At 35.0% G+C, this 17,500-nt stretch overlaps 1 protein-coding gene across 1 annotated transcript in view; it reads right to left on the bottom strand.

Moving 5' to 3' along the window:
• Window positions 1–1,623: 1,623 nt before the first annotated feature.
• The window catches only part of LOC137647862 (uncharacterized), an 854,937-nt gene continuing 839,060 nt past the window's right edge, over window positions 1,624–17,500 (bottom strand). Inside the window, exons 16-17 of the mRNA XM_068380817.1 lie at window positions 14,245–14,413; window positions 1,624–2,076 (exon numbers count right to left, since the gene is read on the bottom strand). Coding sequence (XP_068236918.1) covers window positions 1,645–2,076; window positions 14,245–14,413 — 601 coding nt within the window. The 3' untranslated portion in view covers window positions 1,624–1,644. The remainder of the gene's footprint in view (window positions 2,077–14,244; window positions 14,414–17,500) is intronic.

The raw sequence follows: 17,500 nt of genomic DNA, 5'->3' as shown, positions 1-17,500 counted from the left end.
ACACCTAAGCCTATATCTTCAAAATAGAATGATCAAATGTCTACATTTTTTATCCTTTTCGTAAGTCGTAAAAAAATCTTGACTATCGAGTTTATTAAAACGAGCACCATCATATGAAAATACCTGGCTAAGAATAATTACGTCTAATCTTCTACATACTGGAAACTACGAAGTAATACGTTTAAATGGTAAAGACGTTTAGGGAAAATAGAGAATAAACCTATTTGGTATCTTAAGACTAAGGTAATCGTTTTGAATCTACGTCCGTTCGAAGGTATACGTATAACTAAAGGTTCGATTGCAGATGGAGTCTATAGGAGGAACGTGTCTCTCGTCACGTGAGAAGGATTCTTATGACATAAAAACTACCTAATGACGTCATTGGTTCATTTGCAATTTGCAGCGTTTCTGTTCCGGAGGTGACACGGTGACAAATGATCACACAGTGTCAAATAACGAGATGGTGTCAAACAATGACACTGTGTCAAATAATGACACAGTGCCAAATCATGACATGGTGTCAGACAATGACACAGTGTCAAATAATTATATAGTGCCAAATGATGACAGTGTCAAATAATGACACTGTCAAATAATGACACTGTCAAATAATGACACGGTGTCAAAAAACTATAACTTACATTATTAAATTGCCAGATTGTCTGTCTCTCTCTCAATCTATCTATGGCTTTCTCTCGTCTTTCACCACATCACACTCGAAAACGCACACGACCTATGAAGTATAGAGAGAAAAATAATTGCCTTTTGCACTTAGTCTGCATATAAAAAAAATAAAAAATAACGCAACCCCTCAAAATGAGGAGCTTATATATGAACATTTACAACATGGTGTACTATAACAGTGGAGAACATGTGGCCGCTGGGCCTGGCAGCGTTGGGTAACGTACTGTTGTTTTCATTACTCTTCTTTCTTTTTCTCTTGGAAGATTTCCGATGGCCTGGAATGGCGCTGTGGTTGGCATCCTCAGCCAGAGGCTGCCGGCTGATGGCACCATTGGAAGATCTACGAACCACTCCCTCAAGGCTGACTGTGTTTTCAGGGCCTCTGGAAGCCGTCGGTGGGTATTGGAACTGTCCAGAATCACACCTTCTCCCTCTGGGATGGGGAACGCTACCCAATGGGCAGAGCAAATCAAGGTCATTGACCCTGTACTCCATAACAGGAGAGAGTTTCTCGTGGGGTGTGATGTCAGAGTACTCGATCTGGAGGCGGATGTCCGTGGATGAGCAGGATGTCATCAATGACCTCCTGACCTCTGGACTTGAGTAAGAGCAGTTGCTCAAGGAGGACTTGCGAATCTCCGGGCTGGAGTCGTAGAAGTGATAGGAATCCTGGTCGCGGAAGGAGACGCGGGAGCCGTGTCTCATGTGACTGCTAATGGAGAAAGGGAGGTCAGCTTCGGTGACCCCATGTAACAGGGGTGTCAAGAAATTCAACGTATACCGAAGGTCGACAATCCCTTCGTCTTCGGGTTCTACCCTCGGCTTGATGGGACTTCGTTTGACGAGCCTGCAGCGCTGCAGGGGATGGGGCGATGCCGGCACCATGCTGTATCTGGAGGAGGGTCTCTTTTTGTCACTTTCACTATCGTCATCGTTGTCATCTTCGTCGTCGTCATCTTCCTAGGCTCGTCTCCTGGCCTCCTCCTGATCTTCGTGGAAATGGCGAGCATCGAAGAACACTTGCGAGGGCCCGAAGCTGCCGTTGCAATTCGCATCCTCGGCACCATCTGCAGGTAGGCGGGTGCCTGAAGGTCTTCTGGAGGGACACCCGAGTGTCAGAGATGGCAGAGACCTGTGTAAGGATCGTATCATCCTCTCTCGCTTGACCCTCCTGACAGTGGCGTCGTCGCTGCGGAGGAACTGCGTGTGGGAGGCATCCAGGACTTCTTCCAGGGATCTTCCTGCGACAATGTTGCCCGTGATGAAGTCTTCGTTGATAAGCTCATCCCCTGTCCCTCTCTCTCCTTGATTGGGGGCGTCTTTCCCGTCAATAACTCCATTCGCTCCTTCTTTTGCATTACTCGACTGGGATGTTCCAGATATCATGGAATCCTGGAAAACAGAGGAGATTTAATCAACTTTAAGAGGGATGTTAAATTCTGTAAAAGTTAAATAATGACAGATTACGATTTATCACTATAAACTAATTCTCATAATTTAAACTATAGCGTACTTTTTTTATCTAACAAGCTCAAGCTTTGCTATGTCAGAAGATTAAAAGAAATCAAGAAAAAGGAAGATAGATGATAAAGTGATGGCTAACCTAAAAAAAAGCTATTAGACCTGGTTAAAAGAAGTTTACATTTAGGGAAAAAGGAGGTAGGAATAGAATTCTAAAGTCTGTTAGCAAAATAAAAGAACATGATAAACTTGAGATATCCAAACGTTACTAATATTTAGACTATAAGTATATAAAGAGAACATTATGTAACTTGATTTTTGTGAAGTATAAGATAATCAATTTGCTGAGTTATAATTCAGTAAAGGTCTTTACAATAATTCTTTAAAACTATTACAAATAATCAAGTAAAAATATTAAAAGTAATCTAATAAAATATAAAAATCACTGACAAATATTAAAAACGGCCCGTAAAATAGCCTACAAATATCACAAGCTATTTAGTAAACTTATAATAAATAATTCAGTAAATATATCAAAAAATTTAAAATCTTAGCTTGGGCATCATCATTTCTTATTCAAAGTTAAGAATGAATATCACAAGGTTATTACATAAGGCTTCCAATCTTCGATAAATATTAATCCAATTCCAGATTGGACGTATCGAAAATATTGGTGATCAGAAAGCCCTATTCGTGGTTCGAGGCAGTGATGTGACATCGACTTCCTTAATAAATCTATTTGAAGTGGGATTGTTTAAGGGGAGCAGGAACACAGCCATTAGGGAGAGTGAAACGTCCTTGCCTGGCAATCTCTTTCACGGGAGGTCGAGACCCACTCAAGCTCGGTAATGGTATCTGCAACCTCACCATCCTTGTGAGCTAAGGATTTTTGGGTTTAGGGGAACCTATAGGTCTACCTGCTGAGTCATCAGTAGCCATTGCCTGATCTTCCCTGGTCCTAGCTTGACGGAAATGGGCTTGGAGGCTGATCATATGTACATAGGGTCAGTCTCTAGGACACTGTCCTGTCCCTTGGCCTCTGCCATTCATGAGCGACCTTTAATTCAGCTAGGGGTGGGTGGGTGGGTAGTAGGAGTCTAGAGATAAAAGGGAAAGGAAATTGGACTTAGTAGTTTTGATGGGGAAATGATACAAATATATTAATTCAACGTTTTTCGAGTTTCTTATTGCTCTTTTTAAGGTTTCCCAATTATTGTTATTATAATATCTTGGTAAGCTACAACCCTAATTGGAAAAGAAGGATGCTTTAAGCCTAGGTGCTCCAACACTGAACATAGCCCAGTGAGGAAATGAAAAAAGGAAAAAAATATTTTAAGAACAGTAACAACACTGAGATAAATAATTCCTATATAAACTATGAAAACTTTAACAAAACAAGAGGAAGAGAAATTAGATAGAATAGTGTGCCCAAGTGTACCCTAAAGCTAGAGAAGATAAAGATGAAGATAAAGTTCATGATTGACCTGATTTGTCCTGCTTTTCATTTAAACTGAAGTTTAAGATAACTGTTAATGCCAGTTGTGGTTCCAAGGGGTGTAACCACTTAGAGAAATAACAGATTTTCACTCAGGAAAACTTCCTCAGCAAAAAAAAAAGAAAAAAAAAAAATGATTACAAGAAGTTAATGCAAGGCACATAGGTAAGGCTAAATCAGAATTCAAATGTACTAGTTCGACCCTGATACTGTGGGTTACCGTTTGCACCAAACTTATAAGGTCTCCTGCAAGATTTTCTACAGCTGTTCTTTTCTTCTTTACTCTTCTTTGGGGTTGTGGTGGACGGGTGGTAGCGTCCTTGCCTGGTGATTGCCAGACTTTGGTCACTGCAACCTTACCATCCTTGTGAGCTAAGGATGGGGGGTTTGGGGGAGCCTATAGGTCTATCTGCTGAGTCATCAGCAGCCATTGCCTGGCCCTCCTTGGTCATAGTTTGGATGGAGAGGGGGCTTGGGCACTGACCATATGTAATATGATCAGTCTCTAGGGCAATGTCACTGCCCCTTACCTTTGCCATTCATGAGCGGCCTTTGAAACTCAACCTTGATGGGGGAGAGAGAGAGAGAGAGAGAGAGAGAGAGAGAGAGAGAGAGAGAGAGAGAGAGAGAGAGAGAGAGAGAGAGAGAGCTCTGGAAGTTGTGATCCTTCCAAATTAAGCATCAATTTACTTAAAACATTACTGAAAATTCCAAACAAGAAATCGATTTGAATATTCTAAATAGGCCTACAAATGATTGACTGTCACTCAGTTACCCTTATATTAAAAATATACTTTAATATCAAAGAGATAAAAACAAGTGCTGTGAGGCAACGATAGCGTCAGGTTTGGGAAAAATAAAATTACTGTTGACATAATTGCTTTTCAAGAGGGAGGGTTACAAATACCTATCTATTTTCCCGTTGGGCCACTGAAAGAGAGAGAGAGAGAGAGAGAGAGAGAGAGAGAGAGAGAGAGAGAGAGAGAGAGAGAGAGAGAGAGAGCCTGAGGGGAAAGGGAGAGTTTGTCCGATATGGGATTGCTGTAAGTAGGAAGAATATTGGTTGAGTTTATTATTAGATGTTATTAACTGGTGTAATGTTGGTTGGGTTTATTATTATATGTTATTAACTGGTGTAATGTTGGTTGAGTTTATTATTAGATGTTATTAACTGGTGCAATGTTGGTTGGGTTTATTATTAGATGTTATTAAATGATGTAATGTTGGTTGAGTTTATTATTAGATGTTATTAACTGGTGCAATGTTGGTTGAGTTTATTATTAGATTTTATTAACTGGTGCAATGTTGGTTGAGTTTATTATTAGATACTATTAACTGGTGAAATGTTGGTTGAGTTTATTATTAGATGCTATTAACTGGTGAAATGTTGGTTGAGTTTATTATTAGATGCTATTACCTGGTGCAATGTTTGTTGAGTTTATTATTAGATGTTATCAACTGGTGCAATGTTGGTTGAGTTTATTATTAGATGTTATTAACTGGTGCAATGTTGGTTGAGTTTATTATTAATGTTATCAACTTGTGCAATGTTGGTTGAGTTTATTATTAGATGTTATTAACTGGTGCCATGTTGGTTGAGTTTATTATTAGATGTTATTAACTGGTGCAATGTTGGTTGAGTTTATTATTAGATGTTATTAACTGGTGCAATGTTGGTTGAATTTATTATTAGATGTTATTAACTGGTGCAATGTTGGTTGAGTTTATTATTAGATGCTATTAACTGGTGAAATGTTGGTTGAGTTTATTATTAGACACTATTAACTTGTGCAATGTTGGTTGAGTTTATTATTAGATGTTATCAACTGGTGCAATGTTGGTTGAGTTTATTATTAGATGCTATTAACTAGTGCAATGGTGGTTAAGTTTATTATTATATGTTATCAACTGGTGCAATGTTGGTTGAGTTTATTATTAGATGCTATTAAGTGGTGCAATGTTGGTTTGGTTTATTATTAGATGTAATCAACTGGTGCAAAGTTGGTTAAGTTTATCATTAGATATTATTAACTGGTGCAATGTTGGTTGAGTTTATTAACAGATGTTATTAACTGGTGCAATGTTGGTTGTGTTTATTATTATATGCTATTAACTGTTACAATGCTGGTTGAGTTTACTATTAGCTGTTAATAACTGGTGCAATGATGGTTGGGTTTATTATTAGATGTTATTAATAGGTGTGATAAGGTTGAGTTTATCAACTGGTGCAATGCTAGTTGAGTTTATTATTAGATGTTATTAAGTGGTGCAATGTTGGTTGGATTTATCATTAGATGTTATCAACTGGTGCAATGTTGGTTGAGTTTATTATTAGATGTTATTAACTGGTGCAATGTTGGTTGAGTTTATTATTAGATGTTATTAACAGGTGCAATGTTGGTTGAGTTTATTATTAGATGCTATTAACTGGTGCAATGTTGGTTGAGTTTATTATTAGATGTTATTAACTAGTGCAATGATGGTTGGGTTTATTATTAGATGTTATCAACTGGTGTAATGTTGGTTGAGTTTATTGTTAGATGTTATTAACTGGAGCAATTTTGCTCGAGTTTATTGTTAGATGTTTTCAACTGGTGCAATGTTGGTTGAGTTTATTATTAGATGTTATTAACTGGTGCAATGTTGGTTGAGTTTATTATTAGATGTTATTAACTGGTGCAATGTTGGTTGGGTTTATTATTAGATGTTATCAACTGGTGTAATGTTGGTTGAGTTTATAGTTAGATGTTATTAACTTGAGCAATGTTGGTCGAGTTTATTGTTAGATGTTTACAACTGGTGCAATGTTGGTTGAGTTTATCATTAGACGTTATTAACTGGTGCAATCTTGGTTGAGTTTATTATTAGATGTTATAAAATGGTGCAATGTTGGTTGGGTTTATTATTAGATGTTACCAACTGGTGTGATGTTGGTCGAGTTTATTGTTAGATGTTATTACCTGGAGCAATGTTGGTCGAGTTTATTGTTAGATGTTTAAAACTGGTGCAATGTTGGTTGAGTTTATTATTAGATGTTATTAATAGGTGTGATATTGGTTGAGTTAATCATTAGATGTTATTAAGTGGTACAATGTTGGTTGGGTTTATTATTAGATGTTATCAACTGGTTAATGTTGGTTGAGTTTATTGTTAGATGTTATTAACTGGAGCAATGTTGGTCGAGTTTATTATCAGATGTTTTCAACGGGTGCAATGTTGGTTGGGATTATTATTAGATGTTATTAACTGGTGCAATGTTGGTTGAGTTTATTATTAGATGTTATTAACTGGTGCAATGTTGGTTGAGTTTATTATTAGATGTTATCAACTGGTGCAATGGTGGTTGAGTTCATTATTAGAAGTTATTAACTGGTGCAATGTTGGTTGAGTTCATTATTAGATGTTATTAACTGGGGCAATGTTGGTTGCGTTTATTATCAGATGCTATAAACTGGTTCAATGTTGGTTAAGTTTATTATTAGATGTTATCAACTGGTGGAATGTTGGTTGAGTTTACTATTAGATATTATTAACTGGTGCAATATTGGTTGAGTTCATTATTAGATGTTATTAACTGGTGCAATGTTGGTTGCGTTTATCATTAGATGCTATTAACTGGTGCAGTGTTGGTTGAGTTTATTATTAGATGTTATTAACTGGTGCAATGTTGGTTGAGTTTATTATAAGATGCTATTAACTGGTGGAATGTTGGTCGAGTTTACTATTAGATGTTATTAACTGGTGCAATGTTGGTTGAGTTCTTTATTAGATGTTATTAACTGGTGCAATGTTGGTTGCGTTTATTATTAGATGCTATTAACTGGTGCAATGTTGGTTGAGTTTATTATTAGATGCTATTAAGTGGTGCAATGTTGGATTGGTTTATTATTAGATGTAATCAACTGGTGCAAAGTTGGTTAAGTTTATCATTAGATATTATTAACTGGTGCAATGTTGGTTGAGTTTATTAACAGATGTTATTAACTGGTGCAATGTTGGTTGTGTTTATTATTATATGCTATTAACTGTTACAATGCTGGTTGAGTTTACTATTAGCTGTTAATAACTGGTGCAATGATGGTTGGGTTTATTATTAGATGTTATTAATAGGTGTGATAAGGTTGAGTTTATCAACTGGTGCAATGCTAGTTGAGTTTATTATTAGATGTTATTAAGTGGTGCAATGTTGGTTGGATTTATCATTAGATGTTATCAACTGGTGCAATGTTGGTTGAGTTTATTATTAGATGTTATTAACTGGTGCAATGTTGGTTGAGTTTATTATTAGATGTTATTAACAGGTGCAATGTTGGTTGAGTTTATTATTAGATGCTATTAACTGGTGCAATGTTGGTTGAGTTTATTATTAGATGTTATTAACTGGTGCAATGATGGTTGGCTTTATTATTAGATGTTATCAACTGGTGTAATGTTGGTTGAGTTTATTGTTAGATGTTATTAACTGGAGCAATGTTGCTCGAGTTTATTGTTAGATGTTTTCAACTGGTGCAAAGTTGGTTGAGTTTATTATTAGATGTTATTAACTGGTGCAATGTTGGTTGAGTTTATTATTAGATGTTATTAACTGGTGCAATGTTGGTTGGGTTTATTATTAGATGTTATCAACTGGTGTAATGTTGGTTGAGTTTATAGTTAGATGTTATTAACTTGAGCAATGTTGGTCGAGTTTATTGTTAGATGTTTACAACTGGTGCAATGTTGGTTGAGTTTATTATTAGACGTTATTAACTGGTGCAATCTTTGTTGAGTTTATTATTAGATGTTATAAAATGGTGCAATGTTGGTTGGGTTTATTATCAGATGTTACCAACTGGTGTGATGTTGGTCGAGTTTATTGTTAGATGTTATTACCTGGAGCAATGTTGGTCGAGTTTATTGTTAGATGTTTTAAACTGGTGCAATGTTGGTTGAGTTTATTATTAGATGTTATTAATAGGTGTGATATTGGTTGAGTTAATCATTAGATGTTATTAAGTGGTACAATGTTGGTTGGGTTTATTATTAGATGTTATCAACTGGTTAATGTTGGTTGAGTTTATTGTTAGATGTTATTAACTGGAGCAATATTGGTCGAGTTTATAATCAGATGTTTTCAACTGGTGCAATGTTGGTTGGGATTATTATTAGATGTTATTAACTGGTGCAATGTTGGTTGAGTTTATTATTAGATGTTATTAACTGGTGCAATGTTGGTTGAGTTTATTATTAGATGTTATCAACTGGTGCAATGGTGGTTGAGTTCATTATTAGAAGTTATTAACTGGTGCAATGTTGGTTGAGTTCATTATTAGATGTTATTAACTGGGGCAATGTTGGTTGCGTTTATTATCAGATGCTATAAACTGGTTCAATGTTGGTTAAGTTTATTATTAGATGTTATCAACTGGTGGAATGTTGGTTGAGTTTACTATTAGATATTATTAACTGGTGCAATATTGGTTGAGTTCATTATTAGATGTTATTAACTGGTGCAATGTTGGTTGCGTTTATCATTAGATGCTATTAACTGGTGCAGTGTTGGTTGAGTTTATTATTAGATGTTATTAACTGGTGCAATGTTGGTTGAGTTTATTATAAGATGCTATTAACTGGTGGAATGTTGGTCGAGTTTACTATTAGATGTTATTAACTGGTGCAATGTTGGTTGAGTTCTTTATTAGATGTTATTAACTGGTGCAATTTTGGTTGCGTTTATTATTAGATGCTATTAACTGGTGCAATGTTGGTTGAGTTTATTATTAGATGCTATTAAGTGGTGCAATGTTGGTTTGGTTTATTATTAGATGTAATCAACTGGTGCAAAGTTGGTTAAGTTTATCATTAGATATTATTAACTGGTGCAATGTTGGTTGAGTTTATTAACAGATGTTATTAACTGGTGCAATGTTGGTTGTGTTTATTATTATATGCTATTAACTGTTACAATGCTGGTTGAGTTTACTATTAGCTGTTAATAACTGGTGCAATGATGGTTGGGTTTATTATTAGATGTTATTAATAGGTGTGATAAGGTTGAGTTTATCAACTGGTGCAATGCTAGTTGAGTTTATTATTAGATGTTATTAAGTGGTGCAATGTTGGTTGGATTTATCATTAGATGTTATCAACTGGTGCAATGTTGGTTGAGTTTATTATTAGATGTTATTAACTGGTGCAATGTTGGTTGAGTTTATTATTAGATGTTATTAACAGGTGCAATGTTGGTTGAGTTTATTATTAGATGCTATTAACTGGTGCAATGTTGGTTGAGTTTATTATTAGATGTTATTAACTGGTGCAATGATGGTTGGCTTTATTATTAGATGTTATCAACTGGTGTAATGTTGGTTGAGTTTATTGTTAGATGTTATTAACTGGAGCAATGTTGCTCGAGTTTATTGTTAGATGTTTTCAACTGGTGCAATGTTGGTTGAGTTTATTATTAGATGTTATTAACTGGTGCAATGTTGGTTGAGTTTATTATTAGATGTTATTAACTGGTGCAATGTTGGTTGGGTTTATTATTAGATGTTATCAACTGGTGTAATGTTGGTTGAGTTTATAGTTAGATGTTATTAACTTGAGCAATGTTGGTCGAGTTTATTGTTAGATATTTACAACTGGTGCAATGTTGTTTGAGTTTATTATTAGACGTTATTAACTGGTGCAATCTTTGTTGAGTTTATTATTAGATGTTATAAAATGGTGCAATGTTGGTTGGGTTTATTATCAGATGTTACCAACTGGTGTGATGTTGGTCGAGTTTATTGTTAGATGTTATTACCTGGAGCAATGTTGGTCGAGTTTATTGTTAGATGTTTTAAACTGGTGCAATGTTGGTTGAGTTTATTATTAGATGTTATTAATAGGTGTGATATTGGTTGAGTTAATCATTAGATGTTATTAAGTGGTGCAATGTTGGTTGGGTTTATTATTAGATGTTATCAACTGGTTAATGTTGGTTGAGTTTATTGTTAGATGTTATTAACTGGAGCAATGTTGGTCGAGTTTATTATCAGATGTTTTCAACTGGTGCAATGTTGGTTGGGATTATTATTAGATGTTATTAACTGGTGCAATGTTGGTTGAGTTTATTATTAGATGTTATTAACTGGTGCAATGTTGGTTGAGTTTATTATTAGATGTTATCAACTGGTGCAATGGTGGTTGAGTTCATTATTAGAAGTTATTAACTGGTGCAATGTTGGTTGAGTTCATTATTAGATGTTATTAACTGGTGCAATGTTGGTTGCGTTTATTATCAGATGCTATAAACTGGTGCAATGTTGGTCATGTTTATTATTAGATGTTATCAACTGGTGGAATGTTGGTTGAGTTTACTATTAGATATTATTAACTGGTGCAATATTGGTTGAGTTCATTATTAGATGTTATTAACTGGTGCAATGTTGGTTGCGTTTATCATTAGATGCTATTAACTGGTGCAGTGTTGGTTGAGTTTATTATTAGATGTTATTAACTGGTGCAATGTTGGTTGAGTTTATTATAAGATGCTATTAACTGGTGGAATGTTGGTCGAGTTTACTATTAGATGTTATTAACTGGTGCAATGTTGGTTGAGTTCATTATTAGATGTTATTAACTGGTGCAATGTTGGTTGCGTTTATTATTAGATGCTATTAACTGGTGCAATGTTGGTTGAGTTTATTATTAGATGTTATTAATAGGTGTGATATTAGTTGAGTTTATCATTAGAAACTTACGGTCTATTAAATTTCTTATTCCTGATCTAGATATTAATCTTTGGCACCGTCGTTCACTTATTTCATTATGCATGTTGCATAAGATTTTTCATAACTCTGACCATCCTTTACATTCAGATCTCCCTGGACAATTCTATCCTGTTCGTAATACTAGGCAGGCAGTTAATTTTAATAGCCAGGTCTTCTCCATCATGAGGCTCAATGCTACACAATACAGTACTCTAGAAGTTTTATTCCAGCTGTGACCAAGTTGTGGAAGGATCTTCCTAATCGGGTAGTTGAATCAGTAGAACTTCAAAAGTTCAATGTTGCAGCAAATGTTTTTATGTTGACCAGGCTGACATGAGTCTTTTTATAGTTTATATATGACATCTGTGTTTTGACGTAGTTACTGTTTTTAGAATGATTTATTGTTAACTTGTTCTCATTATTTATTTATTTACTTATTTCCCTTCCTTGCTGGGCTATTTTTCCCCATTGGAGCCCTTGGGCTTATGGCATCTTGCTTTTCCAACTAGGGTTATAGCTTGGCTAGTAATAATAATAATGATAATTATAATAATAATAACTGGTGCAATTTTTGTTGTGTTTATTATTAGATGTTATCAACTGGTGCAATGTTGGTCGAGTTTATTATTTGATGTTATTAACTGGTGCAATGCTGGTTGGGTTTATCATTATATATTAATAACTGGTGTGATGATGGATGTGTTTATTATTTGATGTTATTAACTGGAGCAATGATGGTTGAGTTTAGTATTAAATGTTAACTGGTGCAATGTTGGTTGAGTTTATCATTATATGTTATTAACTAGTGCAATGTTGGTTGAGTTTATTATTAGATGTTATTAACTGGCACACTGTTGGCCTAGTTTATGATTAGATATTACTGTATTAACTTTTGCAATGTTGGTTGAGTTTACGATTAGATGTTATTAACAGGTGCAATGTTGGTTGGGTTTATTATTAGATGTTATTAACAGGTGCAATGTTGGTTGGGTTTATTATTAGATGTTATTAATTGGTACAATAACCAGTTGGGTTTATTATTAGATGTTATCAACAGGTGTAATATTGGTTGAGTTTATAATTAGATGTTATTAACTGGTGCAATGTTGGTTGAGTTTATCATCAGATGTTATTAACTGGTGCAATGTTGGTTGAGTTTATCATCAGATGTTATTAACTGTTGCAATGTTGCTTGGGTTTACTATTAGATGATATTAACTGGTGCAATGTTGGTAGAGTTTATGAGTGGATGTTATTAACAGGTGTAATGTTGGTTGAGTTTATTATAAGATGTTATTAACTAGCGCAATGTTGGTTGGATTTATTATTAGATGTTATTAAACGTTGTAATGTTGGTTAGATTTATTAATAGATGTTATTAACAGGTGCAATGTTGGTTGATTTTGTTATTAGATGTTATTAAGAGTTGCACTTTTGATTGGATTTACTAATAGATGTTATTAACAGGTGCAATGTTGCTTGAGTTTATTATTAGATGTTATTAACTGGTGCAATGTTGGTTTAGTTTATTATTAGATGTTATTAACTGGAACAATGTTGGTTGGGTTTATTATTATATGTTATTAACAGGGGCAATGTTGGTTAAGTTTATCATTAGATGTTATTAACAGGTGCTATGTTGGTTGGGTTTATTATTAGATGTTATTAATTGGTACAATAACCAGTTGGGTTTATTATTATATGTTATCAACAGGTGTAATATTGGTTGAGTTTATAATTAGATGTTATTAACTGGTGCAATGTTGGTTGAGTTTATCATCAGATGTTATTAACTGTTGCAATGTTGCTTGGGTTTACTATTAGATGATATTAACTGGTGCAATGTTGGTAGAGTTTATGAGTGGATGTTATTAACAGGTGTAATGTTGGTTGAGTTTATTATAAGATGTTATTAACTAGCACAATGTTGGTTGGATTTATTATTAGATGTTATTAAACGTTGTAATGTTGGTTAGATTTATTAATAGATGTTATTAACAGGTGCAATGTTGGTTGATTTTGTTATTAGATGTTATTAACAGTTGCACTTTTGATTGGATTTACTAATAGATGTTATTAACAGGTGCAATGTTGCTTGAGTTTATTATTAGATGTTATTAACTGGTGCAATGTTGGTTTAGTTTATTATTAGATGTTATTAACTGGAACAATGTTGGTTGGGTTTATTATTATATGTTATTAACAGGGGCAATGTTGGTTAAGTTTATCATTAGATGTTATTAACAGATGCAATGTTGGAGTTTAGGAGCGATATTACGGTCACCAAACCGTAAGCGATTATAACAAAGTAGGGTATAAATTACGGTCGCCTGTATTTCACATAAATACTGCTGAGAAGAGTATATTTTTACCGAGAATTTTCGATTGAAATTACGGTTGTTTTTAAAAGTGTAACCAAGTGCATTAATGTAGCTGTTAATTGTCATCATTTGTAATTTCTATTCTGCAGACTTTATTCATAACGTTTATTAATTCATTATCTATATTATCAGCAAATTTTCAATTATAAAGATACCAAGACGATCCTTTTGCGAATCAAGATCTTATGCGGGGTTTACTAGGTCGCGGTTCAACGAAACAAGTTTTTGAAGTGATGTTCGAACATATGAACGGGGTATATTTGGTTGTCGAACACGTTCGTCGATCGTTTAGAAGAAAGTCTGTTCTCGCCTGACTTTTGTGGGCGGGGCTTCATTGTCCACAAACCTTACATTTGTGACTGACTCTGCCTCTTCGAACCGTTTGACAAGCAGGTTCGACAACTGGGTTCGACGAACTGTTCGACCGTGTAAACCCAGCTTTATGCGGTTATTGAATAGGACTAATGAGGCATATTAATTCTTTGTTCACCTTATTAAGGATTAGGAAGGACTCCGTTGAGGACGTAGGACTGTCCGGGGATTCCATCTTTCGCTTCAGTTTCAGGATCTCTTGTTCGAGCTTCAGCAGCTCCCTTCTGTAGACCTTATTTTGGATTTCAGCTCGATAGAATTTTTCGCGTTTGTCTTCCGTCATCAGCCTGGAAAGTTGAATGATTAGAGTCACTATTATTATTATTATTATTATTATTATTATTATTATTATTATTATTATTATTATTATTATTATTATCATTATTATTATTATTACTAGCCAAGCTATAACCATAGTTGGAAAAGCAAGATGCTATAAGCCCAAGGGCTCCAACAAGGAAAAATAGCACAGTGAGGAAAGGAAATACGGAAATAGATAAATGATGAGAAAAAATTAACAATAAATCATTCTAAAAACAGTAACAACGTAAAAACACATGTCATATATAAACTATAAAAAGACTTAACGCCAAATGATGATTAAATCAACGAATAATGAAGTAAACCTTTTCAATTGCTTTCCATATATGAGATTAGAAATGGTTTTCAAAATTACAAAAGTTCCCTGTCAAAACATCTGCTCTGAGATTGGCGAGCTACACCGACATGTCTGTTCCCAGATGCTATCAAGCTATTTCTCTCTAAAAGCCCTGTCCACACGATCGAGCATGCATGTCGGGCAAACAGTGATACCAGACCACAATAGTTAGTAAGAATGAGGGTTAATGACGTCAGAAGCGGGAAAACCACAGACAGGGATCTGGCATCATATAGTGTTGCCAGATCCCTGCCTTTACTTTTCTCGCTTCGGCCGTCATCATCCCTCATTTTCACTAACTATTGTGGCCTGGTATCACTGTTTCCCGTCGGGCATGCTCGATCGTGTGGACAGGGCTTAACAGTTCATCAACAAAATCTAACAATTACTTATCTTCCTTAATGTTTCCTGTTTAATAAATGTACCACACTCCATCAATAATTATATCAAATAGCCTTAAATATTAAAATGCAGTTAGGCAAATGTCCAATCTATTTGTAATAAAACAATTCAAATTCGAGAATTCATAAATGAGAAATGTTTTCAAGAAGAAACTGAAGACTTTCTGGTTCTAATATTATTATTGATCTTTTGTGCTTAAATTGGTCACAATTATATAGTAGTGTAGATCCTGTTGTCCCTTTGAATGAGAATATAGTCAACATAATTGATAGGCTTATCCCTTCTCGTGTGCTAAGGTACCGAGTGAAGGACAAACCGTGGTTCAATGATGATTGTAAACGTGCTTATTTGGAGAAGCACGAGGCCTATCATCTTTGGAAGGGTACCAGATCAGATTTCACCTGGAATAACTATACTGAGCTTTTAGCTTTTGCTCAGAGAGTTTATGCCTCAAACTGAAAAGGAGTACAATTTAACCATAAAAGAAACCCTTTCTGGTACAACTCAGGAACATAAATGGTGGTCTACCCTTAAATCCGCACTCTTTGGTGTAGATGCAACAGTTCCTCCTTTACTTAAATAAGATGGCTCAGTCACTCACTGTCCTAAGGAAAAGGCATCCCTTATGGCTGATGTTTTTGACAGTAAACAGAGTAATGAAAAACTTGAACTTCCTCATTCATGTTTTCCTGAGGCTAAACTAACTAGTTTAGCTTTTCGATCTCGTGAAATTAAAACTCTGTTGATGGACCTTGATGCTTATGGAAGTGTAGACCCAAATAGTATTTTTCCATTGTTTTTCATAAAGACAGCAGATTTCTAAGCTCCAAAGTTATCTGTTATTTTACGCAAGTTAGCAAGAAGAGGAGCTTTTAGCACTTGTTGGAGAATTGGTTATGTTACTCCTCTATGTAAATATGTTTGTGATAGCTCAAGTCCCACTGATTACCACCTAATTTCCATAACTCCCATATTATCTAAAGTTTTTGAGCGTCTTCTAGCAGAACGTCTTAATAGGTTTACTGAAGGTAATCATCTATTCCCTAGTTTGCAATTTGATTTTCGTAAAGACCTTGGAGCATGTCATGCCCTTCTTACAATCTCCAGTGCTGTACAGAAATCCCTTGCTTGTGGTCAGGAAGTTCGTATGATTGGCCCTGATTTTAGTGCTGCCTTTGACCGTGTTAATCATGAGGCCCTTACTTTCAAACTCATGTAATATATCTCAAAGAGTTGGGGTTGATGGGCACCATAGTGAGTATAGGAATGTGATATCCGGTGTTCCACAGGGTGGGTAGTGTTCTTGGCCCATTACTTTTCTTTCTATATACACATGACAGGTGGTTTGGCCTAGAAAACAAGCTTGTTGCATATGCAGATGATGCTACACTCTTTGCATCAATTCCATCCCCTGAATGTAGATCTGGGGTTGGTGAATCCCTTAATAGAGATTTAGCTAAAATTAGTGCATGGTGCAAAGTATGGGGTATGAATTTGAATCCTAACAAAACTCAAAGTATGATTGTAAGTAGGTCAAGGACGGTGGCTCCTCAACATCCGGATCTCAGTATTGATAATGTTTCTTGAAATTTGTAGGACTCTTTTAAAATTTTAGGTCTGATTCTCGACAGCAGATTTACTTTTGAGAAACACATTAGGTCTGTGTCTTCTTCAATTGCACAAAAAATTGGCTTATTGAGAAAGTCTTTTAAGATTTTCGGTGATCAATCTATTCTGAAGAAGTGTTTTAATTCTTTCATTCTACCTTGTTTTGAGTATTGTTCTCCTGTCTGGTGTTCAGCTGCTGATTCTCATCTTAATTTGTTGGACAGAAACTTACAGTCTATTAAATTTCATATTCCTGATCTAGATATTAATCTTTGGCACTGTCGTTCAATTAGTTGACTATGCATGTTGCATAAGATTTTTCATAACTCTGAACATCCTTTACATTCAGATCTCCCTGGACAATTCTATACTGTTCGTAATACTAGGCAGGCAGTTAATTCTAATAGCCAGGCCTTCTCCATCATGAGGCTCAATACTACACAGTATTCTTGAAGTTTTATTCCAACTGTTACCAAGTTGTGGAATGATCTTCCTAATCGGGTAGTTGAATCAGTAGAACTTCAAAAGTTCAAAGTTGTAGCAAATGTTTTTATGTTGACCAGGCTGACATAAGTCTTTTTATAGTTTATATATGACATATCTGTTTTTTGACGTTGTTAATAGTTATATAGGACATATCTGTTTTGACATTGTTACTGTTTTAGAATGATTTATTGTTAACTTGTTCTCATTTATTTATTTCCTT

The sequence above is a fragment of the Palaemon carinicauda genome, chromosome 10, assembly GCF_036898095.1.
Source record: "Palaemon carinicauda isolate YSFRI2023 chromosome 10, ASM3689809v2, whole genome shotgun sequence".
In the NCBI taxonomy this organism is placed as follows: domain Eukaryota; kingdom Metazoa; phylum Arthropoda; class Malacostraca; order Decapoda; family Palaemonidae; genus Palaemon; species Palaemon carinicauda.
This window is presented reverse-complemented; position numbering and strand designations above follow the sequence as displayed.